This window comes from Odontesthes bonariensis, chromosome 10, assembly GCF_027942865.1.
Source record: "Odontesthes bonariensis isolate fOdoBon6 chromosome 10, fOdoBon6.hap1, whole genome shotgun sequence".
Classification (NCBI taxonomy): Eukaryota; Metazoa; Chordata; class Actinopteri; order Atheriniformes; family Atherinopsidae; genus Odontesthes; species Odontesthes bonariensis.
Genome location: NC_134515.1, coordinates 3,983,790 through 3,999,262, shown reverse-complemented (window position 1 = coordinate 3,999,262; position 15,473 = coordinate 3,983,790). Strand labels below are relative to the sequence as shown.

The window sequence follows — 15,473 nt, the reverse complement described above, 5'->3', positions numbered from 1 at the left end:
GTTCTCCAGGAAAAAGTCAGACCTCACAATCTCTTGGCCCTATTTTCTCTCCCTTCGTATCACTGCCTGCTGTGCAGACTGAGCAGCAAACACCGTAACAGGTGCGGCTGTCGGCAGGCGGCAGCAGGCAGTGATACGAAGGGAGAGAAAATAGGGCCAAGAGATTGTGAGGTCTGACTTTTTCCTGGAGAACCATTTTGTGATGCAAATGTATTACTCTGTTGAACGCATTTTGTTTTGAGAAGCAAAACGCTTTATTTTTTAAACCCCAGCCAACTAGCCGGACTACCTTCATCAACACCAAAACGAGGCTGGAACTCTGCTCACAGGACGCAGCAGGGGGTAAGAAGATGTTCATAAATGATGTTGCTGATATGGGATGTCATACAGCTTCATGTCAAAAGAGGCGAACTGTCCTTTTAACAAAAAATCATATTGCTGCATAAACAACCTCACACAATCATCTCAAACTAAAAAAACAAGTCAAAGTATTCCTAAAACCTCATCAGAGTACCTGTATGATATCGGCCAGTTTCTGCAGCCCACTCGTATTGAGGAATATTCCGGGTTCTGATGAGAAACAAGCCGCAGAACTCATTTGTTAGTGTTTCAAACAGCTGAACATCTAATGTCAGGAAAAAATCTAAATCTTACCTATATTGGTCTCATTGAGTATCTCATTAGACTTAATATAAGACACAACTGCCTAACAAGTACCATTTCAGTCAGATATAGGGACTTGTTTGAAGAAAATACATCTGGAATATCTTGTTAAATGAAAAAGTCTTGAAAACAAATTGTTTTGAGTCACATCATATGAAACAAGCTTTTTTTTTTTTTACATATGAAGAGGTTTTTAAGCTAATTTCAAGATCACTTTTATCTCAAAAGTCCCAAATATCACATCTTATTTGAAGAAATCTTGACAAGCCGATTTTCACTAGTTCCATTGGCAGATTTTTTTGCTTATTTCAAGCAAAAACGTCTTTTATTTGTTGTTTTTTTTACTTATTTTTGGAGGGGCATTTTTTCCAGTGTGCATGTAAAAAGGTAAATGGACTACCATAAAACTGCTGAGAATTTAATTGTGATTATCAGGAAACTTCATTAATGACTTTATCTTAAACCAAACAAAATGAGAAGGGACGTGTATTCGAGAAGCAAAAAAAAAAAGAAGAAATGAAGCCACACTGACGTCCTGCCAAGTATCCGGTGACCTGCTCCAGAGCCTCGTAGAACGCCGTCTTGGAGCCATAGGTCAGCGCGGCTCTCTCCAGCAGCTCATAAATGAAGCTGATTCAGACCAGAGGAAACAGAAAAATCTCATTTTACACGTAAACGCAGAGAGTGGGTTAGATTTTAAATGAGTTGGACGCTTCACTGCCTCATCTTTTTCAGTTCTGTGTGCATAACAGGAGCCATAATGTGACTTTAAAAACCAAACAAGTCTGTTGTTAGAATCAGAAATAAGAGACCGATGGTCGATCAGGCTGGAAAACAGCTCGTTTCTGTCTCCAGCTGTTTGATGAGTGCGTGTTCAGAGGTTAAGAGTGGACAGAAAGACGTTAGACTGGCCCATAAAAGGAAATCTACACCTACATTCCAGGCTTTGTGATGCCTTTGTCACTTGGAACGTCGTAGGAATCGATGGCGGCTTCCAGATTCAACAACATCTCTGTCAAAGCAGACGAACTGACGTCATGATCAGGAATCAGGAACATATTTGCTGATTTATGGTCTTCAGGAAGAATACTCACGTTTGATTTTAGCAACGCTTTGTATGTTCAAACCTGAAACAAAGACAAAAAAAATAAAATAAATAAATCAATAAACAGATAAAACCCAGTGAATGAATAACGACGGTGGTTAAAGGGATAGTTCGCCTCTTTTGACATGAAGCTGTATGACATCCCATATCAGCAACATCATTTATGAACATCTTCTTACCCCCTGCTGCGTCCTGTGAGCAGAGTTCCAGCCTCGTTTTGGCGTTGATGAAGGTAGTCATTAGTGTGGGAGAACGTTATTGCAAGTTCTCCCACACCACTCCCCTTCTCCGCTCTCTACAGTAGCTCCCTGTAGCTGCAGCATCCACTTTCAGACTCTGGTGCTGGCCTACAGGGCAGTGGAAGGATCAGCTTCTTCATACCTCCAGGCTATGGTCCAGCCCTACACCCCCGCCCGACCACTTCGCTCTGCGGCCTCCAGGCGGCCGGCTGCCCCCTCACTCAGCGGCCCCTGCGCACCATCCACACGGTCACGGCTTTTCTCTGTTCTGGCGCCCCGATGGTGGAACGATCTCACGACTGATGTCAGGACAGCTGAGTCGCTGCCCATCTTTGGCCGCAGGCTGCAAACCATCTCTTCAGGAAACACTACCCTGATCCGCCCTCTGAGGACATCACCTGTTTCGTCCCAGCTCCTTACGCACTTATTGTTTCCTAAATTGTCTTCCCATTTGTCTCGGTACCTAACTTACTCCACTTACTCTGGCACTAGTTATCCTCTTAGCTGTTTGGTTTTGGAAGGAAATGCACTTGTGATTTCTTGTGACCTGAAGTTCTTTTGCCTACCGATGTGGAACACACTTATTGTAAGTCGCTTTGGATAAAAGCGTCTGCAGAATGACCGTAAGGTAATGTAATGTACTCTGGCTAGTTGGCTGGGGTTTAAAAAATAAAGCGTTTTGCTTCTCAAAATAATATGCGTTCAACAGAGTACAGACCTCAAAATTGCTCGGGGTAGGCACACCACACCATCATGCTTCCGAGCAGCAATCACCGTAACAGGCGCGGCAGGCGGCAGCAGGCAGTGATACGAAGGGAGAGAAAATAGGGCCAAGAGATTGTGAGGTCTGACTTTTTCCTGGAGAACCATTTTTTGATGCAAATGTATTACTCTGTTGAACGCATATTGTTTTGAGAAGCAAGACGCTTTATCTTTTAAACCCCAGCCAACTAGCCGGACTACCTTCATCAACACCAAAACGAGGCTGGAACTCTGCTCACAGGACGCAGCAGGGGGTAAGAAGATGTTCAGAAATGATGTTGCTGATATGGGATGTCATACAGCTTCATGTGAAAAGAGGCGAACTGTCCCTTTAACCTTCACCGTGAACAGAAGCGGTTAATAGAGAGTTTAACATCCTTGTTTCTAACACTAAAGTGCGTCAGTGAGAGATCAGACCGGAGCCGAGGGACTCCACGTTGGAGTCTTCGCTGACAGAAGCTTCTTCGGCCTGCTCCGCCAGCAGCCGGTCCACGGCGGCGATGGCTGAGGCCATGTCGTACGGCGTCAGGTCAAAGGACGTCGACTCCTCGCACGTCTTCTCCTGCAGACAGCAGAAATGTGATCAGATGGGACGCTCGGCGTGTTTGAAGGGTTTGGTTCGTCTAACCTATCTCCATGGTTACCACCTGAGTCTCTACATCTACGGTCACACTCGTTCATTTTGTGGTTATCATGAAGTAAAGCACTGCATCTTTAAGAGAAGGCGGGGCTTAACTCGGCGTATGAAGAGGCCGTGATATCAGTCTCTGGGTTTACTCCTTTTTCTTGAATAAACTCATCTTACCACATTGTGAGCTTCATCGAAGATGACCACGGCCCCATTCAGGTCGATATTGTGCGCCCTGCGGCTCTGTGGAATAAAGTCAGAAAACACCACATTAGAGCTCGTGTGTGTGTGAGCATAAACAGGGTCGACCATCATCCTCACCACATAATGCAGAACTATCATCTTAATCTTAATGCTGACTCGCTACACAAAGCAGATAACAGATTCAGGCTGTGCACTGGAAAAAATCTAAATCTTACCAAGTATATTGGTCTCATTGAGTATCTCATTACACTTAATATAAGACACAACTGCCTAACAAGCACCATTTCAGCCAGATATAGGGACTTGTATTAATACAATACATCTGGAATATCTTGTTAAATGAAAAAGTCTTGAAAACAAATTGTTTTGAGTCATATTTCATATGAAACAAGCTTTTTTTTTTTCATTTGAAGAGGTTTTTAAGTTAATTTCAAGATCACTTTTAACTCAAAAGTCCTAAATATCACATTTTATTTCAAGAAATCTTGACAAGCCGATTTTCACTAGTTCCATTGGCAGATTTTTTTGCTTATTTCAAGCAAAAACGTCTTTTATTTGTTGTTTTTTTACTTATTTTTGGAGGGGCATTTTTTCCAGTGTGTTGTGGAGGATGTCCATTCAGCTTTTTCATTCTGGAAAAGGATTTAGGAGCTGAACTGTAAAAATGAGCTCAGCATCATTAAGACCTCCTGAGAAAAGTGTCCACCGTGTCTTTGTGCTTCGAGTCTTCTGTCCCGACTCTTTGACCCGTTTGTTCCCCTTTTACGACCTTCTCACCCTCACACCGGCTCACCTTTGGATCCAGCAGGTAGTTGTAGGGCATAAAAATGACGTCTGCTTGCTGCTTCAGGGATCGGCTGAGGTAGTACGGACAGACCCTGCAGAGAGAGACGTTCAGATCAGACCGATTTCCACCGACCTGTCTTTAACAGCACAGCTGCAGCTCACTGAACATGGGAACAATCCATCCATCCAGTCGTCATGACCTTGAGAAAGCCATCCACGCCCTAATAAGTTCAAGGTCAGACTATTGCAATGCTCTTTATGTCGGCGTCTCCCAGTCTTCTCTCAGCCGCCTTCAGCTGGTGCAGAACGCTGCTGCCCGTCTTTAAACCAACACCAACAGACGTGTGCACATCCCTCCTGTTCTTAACTCCCTCCATTGGCTTCCTGTCCTTTATAGAACTGATTTTAAACTTTTAATGTGTGTTTTTAAAGCTCTTAACGGCCTCGCCCCGTCGTATTTATCTGAGCTTTTAACAGTCCTGGTAGAGCTCTGAGGTCAGCAGATCAGTTTCTGCTGGAAGTGCCCAGGTCAGAATACAAACCCTGGGGTGAGCGAGCCTTTTCCCAAAGCTCCCCCCAGGCTCTGGAATAAGCCCCCCGTCCAGCTAAGTCTTATTTCTGACCTGGGCCTCTTCAGATCTGGGCTAAAAACCTACTTATTTAGGATAGCTTTAATACCCAGTAGTATGATGACACTTTCATCTTATCTTAATCGATTTTGTTGTATTTTATTGCTTTCACTGTTCTTTTATTGTTTTTATTTGTTTTTACTTCTTCTTCTCTTTATCTATTACCTGCTGTAAAGAACTTTGGTACACTGTAAGGATTGCCTGTAAAGGGCTGTAGAAATAAAGTATATTTACACCGCCCGCAAAGCATGATGGGTAAATACAACAGTTATGGATTCTTTACCCAAAAACGTGCAGCATGAACAACATTCTGCATAATTCAAGGTTTTCAAAGGTCATCAACGCCACTGGATACCCAGGATGAAGAGAAAATGTCTTTGTTTGTAACTCCAAAGGTCATTAGGTTGTGTTGGGTCTATTGTTTTTTACACAAAAAGGCGACAATTAAGGAAAAGAATGTGTCTGTGTCTTATCCAATGGAAATGTTAATTTTGGTAAAAACCTGATAAACAGGAACATTTGACAGTGTTCTAATCTTGCCTGTTTCAATTAAATTAATTTTTATTTATATAGCGCCAAGTACAACAAATGTCATCTCAAGGCACTTAGATGATAAAGTCCAATTCAAGCCGATTGGAATTCAATTAATTGTAATCATAATTATTGTTTGGGGGTTAAAGGTGTGTAAAAACATTCTAGTTGGAAAAACCTCTGTTTGTTGCCAAATTTCACCAAATCCTCCACATCCAGGATGGAATTCACCAAATCTTTATCAGTGTTCTTCTCTGAAACAGCAAAGCAAAGAGTGAAGCGTTAACGATGCCCGTTTAATTCAGAGCAGAGTCGGTTTAAAACACCCGACCGATCTGTAACGTACGGAGATGTTCCGAGTGTTAGACGGTTACCTTCCACGTTGTTGTAATAGAGGCAGGACCTGGTGGAAACTTTTCCTCTGCACATGTGGACCTGAAAAACAGGCGATTCCTGAGCTGATTACACTGGAACATGTGGAGCCCGGTTAGCTGTCAGAGCTGATCTTTCACCTGGAAATGATTCACTTCTTTCTCCGATTCAGCCGAAATAGAGATGTGAATAAATGACTTGGTCACAATGATAAATCTTTTTAAATTATAGACCATAACATGTCTTGTTGTTGTACAGCTCACCTTGACGTGGTTGCTCTCCTGACGCATGACTTCCTGGTTGATACACAGCTGCTCCCTGGACCCCAGGACACACACCTTCGGCCTAACCGGGTGGAAACAGAGCAACATCTGAGCTGAGAGGGTGCTGGGGTCCACCAGACATGATCTTAAAGGGACAGTTCGCCTCTTCTGACATGAAGCTGTATGACATCCCATATCAGCAACATCATTTATGAACATCTTCTTACCCCCTGCTGCGTCCTGTGAGCAGAGTTCCAGCCTCGTTTTGGTGTTGATGAAGGTAGTCTGGCTAGTTGGCTGGGGTTTAAAAAATAAAGCGTTTTGCTTCTCAAAACAATATGTGTTCAACAGAGTAATACATTTGCATCACAAAATGGTTCTCCAGGAAAAAGTCAGACCTCACAATCTCATGGCCCTATTTTCTCTCCCTTCGTATCACTGCCTGCTGTGCAGACCGAGCAGCAAACACCGTAACAGGTACGGCTGTCAGCAGCAGGCAGTGATACGAAGGGAGAGAAAATAGGGCCATGAGATTGTGAGGTCTGACTTTTCCTGGAGAACCATTTTGTGATGCAAATGTATTACTCTGTAGAACGCATATTAGCCGCATTCCCACTGTAGGAACCTTCTGCAGTTCCTAGAACCTTTTCAGGAACGGGGCCATTTTATCCCTCATTCGCACATACAGGAACTCGGGACCACGGCCCTCAGTTCCTGGAACCATTTTAGCTCCTTCTCCTCAGCGTTGTCTGTTCTGGTTTCCATAGGAACACATCTGACGGAGGTGTTTGGTGGTCGGTAGCCCCGCCCCTTGGTGGTTGGTAGCTCCGCCCCTTGTCATGTTGTCAGGCTGAAATGTTTCCTCATACGACACGGACACAACCTGCGCGTGTTTAATAAGTTAAACCTCCACGTGGTCTCCTTTGTCTGCGGCGCTCTGCTCTCCTTCCTTCATGAAACCAAGAAGTACGGCCTGCGCTCCATCCTGCGTCTCCTGACTCTCTCTGTGAGCCCTTCCAGTAGTAATAATAATAATCAATTACATTTGTAAAGCACTTTTCATTTCATACGGAATCTCAAAGTGCTATGCTGATGGTGGCAGACTACTGGATTGTAGCCACAGCTGCCCTGGGGCACACTGACGTAGTGTAGTGTTGCACCGATACCATTTTTTGGCCCCGATACCGATGCCTGGCTGTGCAGTATCAGCCGATACCGATACCACTCTGTTTTAAAAAAAAGATAAAAAAATAAAAAAAAAATATATATATATATATATATGAAGAGCTGCATACTACTTGTATGTAAGTATGCCCACTTGGCGAGACCCTCCCCCGGGGTCTGAGCTTCTTGGTGCTGTTTTCTTCTCTCCTCACTTTTACCGGGTTTTGTTTTGTTCTGTTTTGTTGTTGAATGTGGCGCTAAAGTAACACGTCGCTGTCGCAGACAGCTGCGCCGCATCAGTCCCCATCAGGTCCGACTCATGTGGGAATGCAGACTGAAACAGTTCCCCTGGGGAAGGGCAGTTATCAGAACTGCTCTGTCCGAATGCGGCTATTGTTTTGAGAAGCAAAACGCTTTATTTTTTAAGCCCCAGCCAACTAGCCGGACTACCTTCATCAACACCAAAACGAGGCTGGAACTCTGCTCACAGGACGCAGCAGGGGGTAAGAAGATGTTCAGAAATGATGTTGCTGATATGGGATGTCATACAGCTTCATGTCAAAAGAGGCGAACTGTCCCTTTAAAGTCAGAGCTCAGATCAGCTGGATTGTGCTTCAGCGAATAATAAATAATCTCTTTAACACCTTTCAGGGTTCATGAAGACAGCAGCTCACCTGTACGAGGTGTTCTTTAACTCGTTGATGACCTGTGCCAGCTGGGAATGTGTCCTGGAAGCATAAATGATTTTGGGAATATCGGTGTAGAAGGCTGGAGGGAAGTAAGAGCAGAAAGCAGCAGAGTGAGTGATCTTTCTCCACAAAGAGATGGTGCACGCTGGTGCTCTTCAGAAAAAGGAAAACAATAAAGGCAGGCGAGGCTCTTTTAGAGCAGGGATGGGAACCTGCTGCTGTTATTCAGCCTGGAAACTGAGCAGGAGATACAAATCAAACCTCACTTGGTTTGTCACCGTCCGTGGCGGCCGTTCCCCAGGAAGCCAGCGGCGTGTTGGGAAACATCTCGGCGCCGTGCAGCTTCTCCGCGATCTTGCGGGCAGAGATGGAGTCCTTGAAGTGCTCACGCCAGGCCAGCGTGGCACACAGCAGGCACAGGGTTTTACCCGTCCCGGTCGGACTCTCCAGGACCCCGTTGACATTCTGGAACAAACAGGAATACGAGTCAGAGCTTCACTGGTCATTCAGCCGCTGTCAAGTTCAGAGTTAGATTGGAAGTAAACACTTAGACATATGTAGATATATTCAATTATCAGTAAAATATGATAAAATTCTCACTTTTTAAGACCTAAATTTACGGATATTTCTTTAATTTACAGTTCTACACCTGTTGGAGTGAATTAACACGAGAATCCAATCAAATTTGATGCTTAAATGTTTCTGTATAATCCGGAGGAGTTTTTTTTTTTTTTTTTTTTTTTTTTTTTTTTTTTTTTTTTTTAAAATCAGACATAGCAAAAAAATTTTAAATCCCTAAAAATCAATGTTGTTGCTGATCATTGACATATCCCAGACCATAATTATCCCCGCTCAACAATTCCACTTTCTTCTATAGTTTGAAAATACTGGCACCTAAAGGCTTAAAATTTGGGCTAAGAAGTTCAAATTGGCATCTAACGGGTTAATTTTTTGAAAATAATTGAAAAAGTGGTAGTTATGATCAGAACTGAAGTGGAATAAAAGATTTATGAAAAAAAGTGGAAACAAATATTATTATATGATGGTTTTAGGTTGTTTTAAAAGGGGACAAAAATGTCCCTTTTCAGAAATTAAAGAGTTTTTTTTTTTGTAGTTGTTTTTTTAAATCAGACATAGCAAAAATTTTTTAAAAATCCCTAAAAATCAATGTTGTTGCTGATCATTGACATATCCCAGACCATAATTATCCCCGCTCAACAATTCCACTTTCTTCTATAGTTTGAAAATACTGGCACCTAAAGGCTTAAAATTTGGGCTAAGAAGTTCAAATTGGCATCTAACGGGTTAATTTTTTGAAAATAATTGAAAAAGTGGTAGTTATGATCAGAACTGAAGTGGAATAAAAGATTTATGAAAAAAAGTGGAAACAAATATTATTATATGATGGTTTTAGGTTGTTTTAAAAGGGGACAAAAATGTCCCTTTTCAGAAATTAAAGAGTTTTTTTTTTTGTAGTTGTTTTTTTAAATCAGACATAGCAAAAATTTTTTAAAAATCCCTAAAAATCAATGTTGTTGCTGATCATTGACATATCCCAGACCATAATTATCCCCGCTTAATAATTCCACTTTGCATTCTATATTGAAAATATAGCAGTTTTTGTGTTTTGTTTTGTTTTTTGTTTTTTTTTACAGAAATTGGCATTTACATCATATAAACCATTATTTAAAGTGTTAAATTTTTTAATATAATTGAAAACTTGGTAGTTATGATCAGAACCAAAGTGGACTAAAACATCTATGAAAAAAAAGCAGAAAAAAATATTAACATGATGTTTTTAAGTTGTTTTAAAATGGGACAAAAATGTCCCTTTTCAGAAATTAAGTTATGTTTTAAATCAGGTATGAGGGTTAAATAAAGTGATTTTTTTTTTTTTTTTTTCTTTTTAAAGTCCACAGACCAAACAGGGACACATTTGTGACTCCGTACACCTGCTTTGCTCAGTTTATCCCGGTAACAACACTCACCTTCTGAAGGCATTCAATCACTTTGCTCATGTACGCCTTCTGACAGTCGTACGGAGGAAAAGGAAAGTTTATCGTTACTCCATTCAGGCTTAGTGACGGCATCTCGTTCCTTTCGTGTACCGCTGTTTCCTACAGATTTCCTACCGGATAGCTTTAAACACCTCTAACGGCAACAAACGGCGACATTAACCGCAGTGGAAAACGGTTAACACGGACAGTTTGAGACAGCTTCATGACCGGTTTAAACTCGGCCCCAACGCCAAAGTTATTCGCGCCATCTTTCTTTTTCCTGTGCACTGCGCATGCGCAGTATGACGCTGACCCTGCTGCGTTCCCCGGAGACCGTGGTCAGCTGATGCTGAAAATGACCCGCGAAAGAGAAAAGTTTCAAGAAAAACATGATGGTAAAATAGAAAAAATGTAGTTAGTTTTAAATATAACCTCTTTAGGTCATTTTTGTGAATATTTTTCACATTGTATAACTCTTTTATTCATATTTTTATTTATTTGTTTATTTTGTCATTTAGTCATTTATTATTATTTAGTTAGTAGTATTATTATTATTGTTGTTTTATTGTTGTTAATACAATCATTGTAAATATTTAAAAAAAATGTTGAGCTACTTGACGAATTTGAATTTGATAAATAACGTATTTTTCTATTTCTATATACCCCATATTTCTTATTGGTTCAGTCTGCTCAGTTGAATTTATTTTTACCTTTATTGTTAAATGTACAAATCTGATTTATCTAGTTTACTGATGTTTATTATTATTACTATTAACCCTACTCTTCATACTGTAGATTTGTTTATAGCTGTTTATTCTCTATTTTTATTCTATTCTATTTGCTTGTTTTTCCTTTGTTTACATATCTTTTATACTGTACGCTGTTGCAACACAATAATTTCCCAAATTGAATAAATGAATAAAGTATTTATCTATCTATCTATATCTTTTTGTTGTTGAATATGGTGTTAATATATTTATTTATATAGAAAAGTGAAAGAAATATGAACCCAGAAGATCTTAAACTCACTCTGAAATGCTCACCCACACAAATGAACGGAATTGGAAAATGTAACTTTAATATTTGAAAAGGTATGATTGTCTCTGTGACTGTAAAATAAGGTAATGTGAAGATAAACTGACAGATTGAACCAGTTAGCCTTTAAAAACCGACAGATAAAGCCACCGGGCTCTGTTTGAGCAGTTTAACCGAACCGTCACAGATCATGAGGCCTCACCCCTAAACCAACCAACACATTTTTTTTTAACACATATTGTTTTGAGAAGCAAAACGCTTTATTTTTTAAACCCCAGCCAACTAGCCGGACTACCTTCATCAACACCAAAACGAGGCTGGAACTCTGCTCACAGGACGCAGCAGGGGGTAAGAAGATGTTCAGAAATGATGTTGCTGATATGGGATGTCATATAGCTTCATGTCAAAAGAGGCGAACTGTCCCTTTAAGTACATGTTTCACGGTGATAAATGTTAAATTGAAATATTATCATCGGCACTTGTTCGGATAAAAGCAATGAAACCCGTCAGAGCTGGTATCAGCAGTGTCCGCATTAACAATTAAACATTGTCCACGAACAAGAGTTACACAATCCAACAAGCATATCATTTATTCTATCATAGGGAAATACAATAATCAGGAAATACAGTAGGTCTGTTCTGCAGATGTTACTCCTCCCCACCGGCTGAGGGCAGAACAATCTTGTCTACTTCGTAGTAATTCTCGTCGATGAGTGGCAGCCCGTCCGCCTCCCTCTGCTGGATGAGCCGCTCCGCCTCCCTTCTGGCCCACTGTCGCATTCTGCAAAATATCAATAACATTCAGTCATAAACTCCTGTTTAAACCCTTTAATTATTACACTAAAAGCCCACTAAATCCTCACAAGTGTCTCGAGTGACCACTTCTGTTCGACTTTTGCACTTTGAGATTTTGTTGTAAATGTAAAGTGTGTTATAAATAAAATGCATCATTATTATTTAGGGCTGGGCGAGTTAACTCGTTATTATCGCCTTAACTTGTTAATTATTTAATGCAAATTAATATTTTATCATGCATTAACGCAGGCTTTTATTATTGTAAAAGTCTGTTGCTCACAGGCTTTTATTTTGTAAAAGTCTGTTGCTCACAGGCTTTTATTCTGTAAAAGTCTGTTGCTCACAGGCTTTTATTTTGTAAAAGTCTGTTGCTCACAGGCTTTTATTCTGTAAAAGTCTGTTGCTCACAGGCTTTTATTTTGTAAAAGTCTGTTGCTCACAGGCTTTTATTTTGTAAAAGTCTGCTGCTGTCTGCTGTGGAACAGGAAAAGAAAGTAATCGGCGGATCCACCAAACATGGAGAAGGGTACGGAACTTTTACTCGGCCATTTTCATTTTAAAGTTCTTCCAGACGGCGGAGTCGACAGAACCAAAGTCATCTGTAAACACTGCCAAGTTGAATTGTCTTCTCAGCGTAGTAGTTCCAGTCTAAAATATCACTTAAAGGCAAAACACACAACTGATAGCAACAAGTCATTCAAGGAAACAGACAGTGGAGCGAGGCTTCTACATAAAAACTACAGAAAGATGCTGATGTTAAAAGTGTGTTTGCACAACAAATGTTATGGCACTTTCATTCATATGGCAGCACATTTAAAATAAAACTAAATGCTAAAGGCTATACACTACTTTTGGATTCATTTTTGGATTTTGCGTACAAATGCGATTAATCGTGATTAATCAGGGAAATCATGTGATTAATTAGATTAAACATTTTAATCGTTGCCCAGCCCTATTATTATTAATTTATGAGCATATTAAAGGTCGGGAATGAATCCAGCTGTGATTCTGAGTGGATCAACAGCCCTGTGAGTGAGATTATCAATATTACTGTGTAGTCGGATCGATTTTCCTGCATAAAATTCACCAAACTCATGCCTGTGTTCGACTGTAATGGTAAAGATGGAAAGTTTGAAGGGCCTCTGACTCTGAACATCCTGTGTTTCCACTGGAGGAGGAAGTCTGGTACCCAGATTACCCAGATAGAGGCACCTCAACGGGCAACACTTGGCGTGTTCGCTCCTCCCCATAGATGCGAGCAGAGTCGAGAACAGACATGAGCAGAGAGGAGGCTTCAGGCATCAAGCAAAATGAGCTGTGACACAGCTGCTTCATCTAACATTTGTTTAATTTAAGCCTCATACTTTAATTATTTCTGTCAGACGACCTTTAAATCTGCTCATGATGAGGTAGATATGGGCATTTAATTCAGTTTACAGGGCAGGATTAAAGCCCCACAGCCCTTTAAGGTGTTACTGCAACTGAAAAAGTCTAAAAACACTCATGTGTCCTCACTCTGGGTGACATTTAGACATCCTTTAAAATATTTGGCTCTTAACAATTTCCAGGTTCTCGAGCCGGAGGAGAGAGAGGACACAAGCAGCTTGAAATGAGACAAATGAAGAAGAAGTGAGAGCTCACCCGAGGTCGGGCAGGTAGTGGATAAATGTTCCTCCGATAACCAGAGCCACAGAGATGCCAAAGAAGAAGCCAACCTTCATGTTCCACTCATCTTCCACCGGATCGCTGGAGAAGCCATGATAATCTGGATTCTGACAAAACAGGAACGCGTGTCTTCAGCTGAGACGATTTATACAGCAACGACAAGCTTTATTCAGAATATAAAAGCTTTAAAACTGGATTTACTAAAGTAAAACAGTCATTAATCAGAGTCCTTCAACAGTCTGCAGTACACACTGTGCACAGTCTGCATGCTGGGTACATTCAGCAGATACTTAGTTATACATTTAACTCATTATTCTTTCAGGTGCATATTTTAACTGGCAGGTAAATGAGTGTTTGACACAGAAGTTAATGCTTACGCAGGATAACGTCACAGTGTTGTCATGGAGTATCATGGAGAGGAACTAACCTTGACGTACGGGCTGACCTCACCGTGTCCGGACTGCTCAGCGGCGGGGTGCAGCTCCGTCACGGCCGGCGCTCCGGTGGCACTGGTCGGCTTAGACTGAGAGACAAACCGGGCCGGAGCTACAGGGAGAGAACGGGGCAAAGCGAGCCCGAACCGTGACAGCCGGGACAACATTTCGCCTGTCTGTGAAGGATATTGTTGATCCGGAACCGGAAACGGGAGCTTTTACCCTTCTTCTTCTTTCATTTCCTGGAAGTGAACAGGAACGTTACCGCCACCCAGCGGCGGTTTCTGGTAACACACCCTAATGCAGATTAATGCGGAGGTGGAGAGTTTCACTTGTTTTTACAAAATAAATGTCTTCAGTTGTATCCATTTCTCTTTAAAAAAATCTTTTCTATGTACAAAATTATATATAAATGAGTGAAACCGAATGTGGAAATAAATCACTGTGCAAAAGTCTTCAGCCCATCCACATTTCTTTAAATATTGCCAAAGAAACAGAAAACTGAACTATTAATTAAAACACTTTTCATCTGCTGTAGATAGTTCTTTAGGCCTGACACTTCTTCTTTGGTCCTCCACTTGTCTAGTTTCCTCAAATGTTTTAAGGACACACTGCACACCATGCTGAGATATGCCAAGTTTTCAGCTAACAGCTCTTTGGGAATCACCTTGTTGCTGCAGAAATCCTGTTTTCTGTCTGTCACACTGTGTTATCTTTGCTGTTTTTCACAGATGCAACTAAAGAAATGGGAACAAATGATGTGTCTCTGTGACAGGCTGCTGGGAACAAAGTGCCTAAAGATCCAATTTAAAATGGCTTCTTTGCTAAGTTGGACACAACACTGGTTCATCTCTTGAGTTAGGAGCCTTTTTCCTGCCTGAATGGTTCATAGGTCAGAGTTAAGTGGCTTAACAGAGAAAAAACACGTTCCTCTGAAGATGGTCATGTACAAGGACTGAAGATGAGGGAAAAAGCAGAAAATGTCCAAAGAAAAACTGTGAAAGAGCTTCAGAAATCTGGAGAACTGTTGATCAGGACACTTTAAAGTTTACAGGAAAGTCTGGAAGAAATTAGGCTGGATCAGGACTTTTAAACAGAAATGAACAAATATATCTTTAGTTTTTGAAAAAAGTATTCATGAATGCATGCACATTATTTTTTTCTACTAATAGATTTTCTTAAGGAATATCATAATTAAATGTTTTTATCTCTAACCCTCGTTTTCTCTTATTCTTATTTCCTGTGTTCTCCGTATAATTCCATGTGTACAGGTATCCAGACTCTGCTTTTTCATTTGTTCCTCTCCAACAGGTTTTATTTGGACGGATAAGACTAATGTTTCAAGAAACGTATGGGTTCAAATGATCTTGTAAGCTTGTAAATCAATGTTTTTAAAATGTTTCCTGAGTAACTTAAGTCCGTTTAAATCGAGCTTTAACACCCACGTTTTCCAGGTGCCCAACTGTACAAAATCCTGCGTCAAACTGAGTGTAAAGAAGCCAGATTTAATGA

At 40.9% G+C, this 15,473-nt stretch overlaps 2 protein-coding genes across 2 annotated transcripts in view; both read right to left on the bottom strand.

Moving 5' to 3' along the window:
* The window catches only part of rtel1 (regulator of telomere elongation helicase 1), a 29,228-nt gene extending 18,912 nt beyond the window's left edge, over positions 1-10,316 (bottom strand). Inside the window, exons 1-13 of the mRNA XM_075475993.1 lie at positions 10,024-10,316; positions 8,302-8,500; positions 8,021-8,114; positions 6,183-6,264; positions 5,922-5,982; positions 5,726-5,801; positions 4,395-4,479; positions 3,575-3,640; positions 3,187-3,331; positions 1,758-1,790; positions 1,600-1,675; positions 1,196-1,293; positions 515-570 (exon numbers count right to left, since the gene is read on the bottom strand). Of these exons, the coding sequence (XP_075332108.1) occupies positions 515-570; positions 1,196-1,293; positions 1,600-1,675; positions 1,758-1,790; positions 3,187-3,331; positions 3,575-3,640; positions 4,395-4,479; positions 5,726-5,801; positions 5,922-5,982; positions 6,183-6,264; positions 8,021-8,114; positions 8,302-8,500; positions 10,024-10,125 (1,173 nt within the window). The 5' untranslated portion in view covers positions 10,126-10,316. The remainder of the gene's footprint in view (positions 1-514; positions 571-1,195; positions 1,294-1,599; positions 1,676-1,757; positions 1,791-3,186; positions 3,332-3,574; positions 3,641-4,394; positions 4,480-5,725; positions 5,802-5,921; positions 5,983-6,182; positions 6,265-8,020; positions 8,115-8,301; positions 8,501-10,023) is intronic.
* Positions 10,317-11,631: 1,315 nt separating this feature from the next.
* On the bottom strand, positions 11,632-14,193 carry ndufb11 (NADH:ubiquinone oxidoreductase subunit B11). Its single transcript, XM_075475541.1, has 3 exons — positions 13,955-14,193; positions 13,504-13,634; positions 11,632-11,848 (listed from the first exon to the last, which is right to left on the bottom strand). Exons 1-3 carry the CDS (start codon positions 14,126-14,128, stop codon positions 11,716-11,718), a joined length of 438 nt encoding a protein of 145 aa, XP_075331656.1. The 5' UTR covers positions 14,129-14,193; the 3' UTR covers positions 11,632-11,715.
* Positions 14,194-15,473: the final 1,280 nt, after the last annotated feature.

What these genes read in the sequence shown, in the direction of transcription:
- ndufb11 (XM_075475541.1), bottom strand. Translation starts at nt 14,128, where the DNA reads ATGTTGTCCCGGCTGTCACGGTTCGGGCTCGCTTTGCCCCGTTCTCTC. An exon ending in AGGTCAGCCCGTACGTCAAG is followed by an intron (nt 13,635 to 13,954) that starts GTTAGTTCCTCT and finishes CTGTTTTGTCAG; the next exon opens with AATCCAGATTATCATGGCTT. An exon ending in CACTACCTGCCCGACCTCGG is followed by an intron (nt 11,849 to 13,503) that starts GTGAGCTCTCAC and finishes GATATTTTGCAG; the next exon opens with AATGCGACAGTGGGCCAGAA.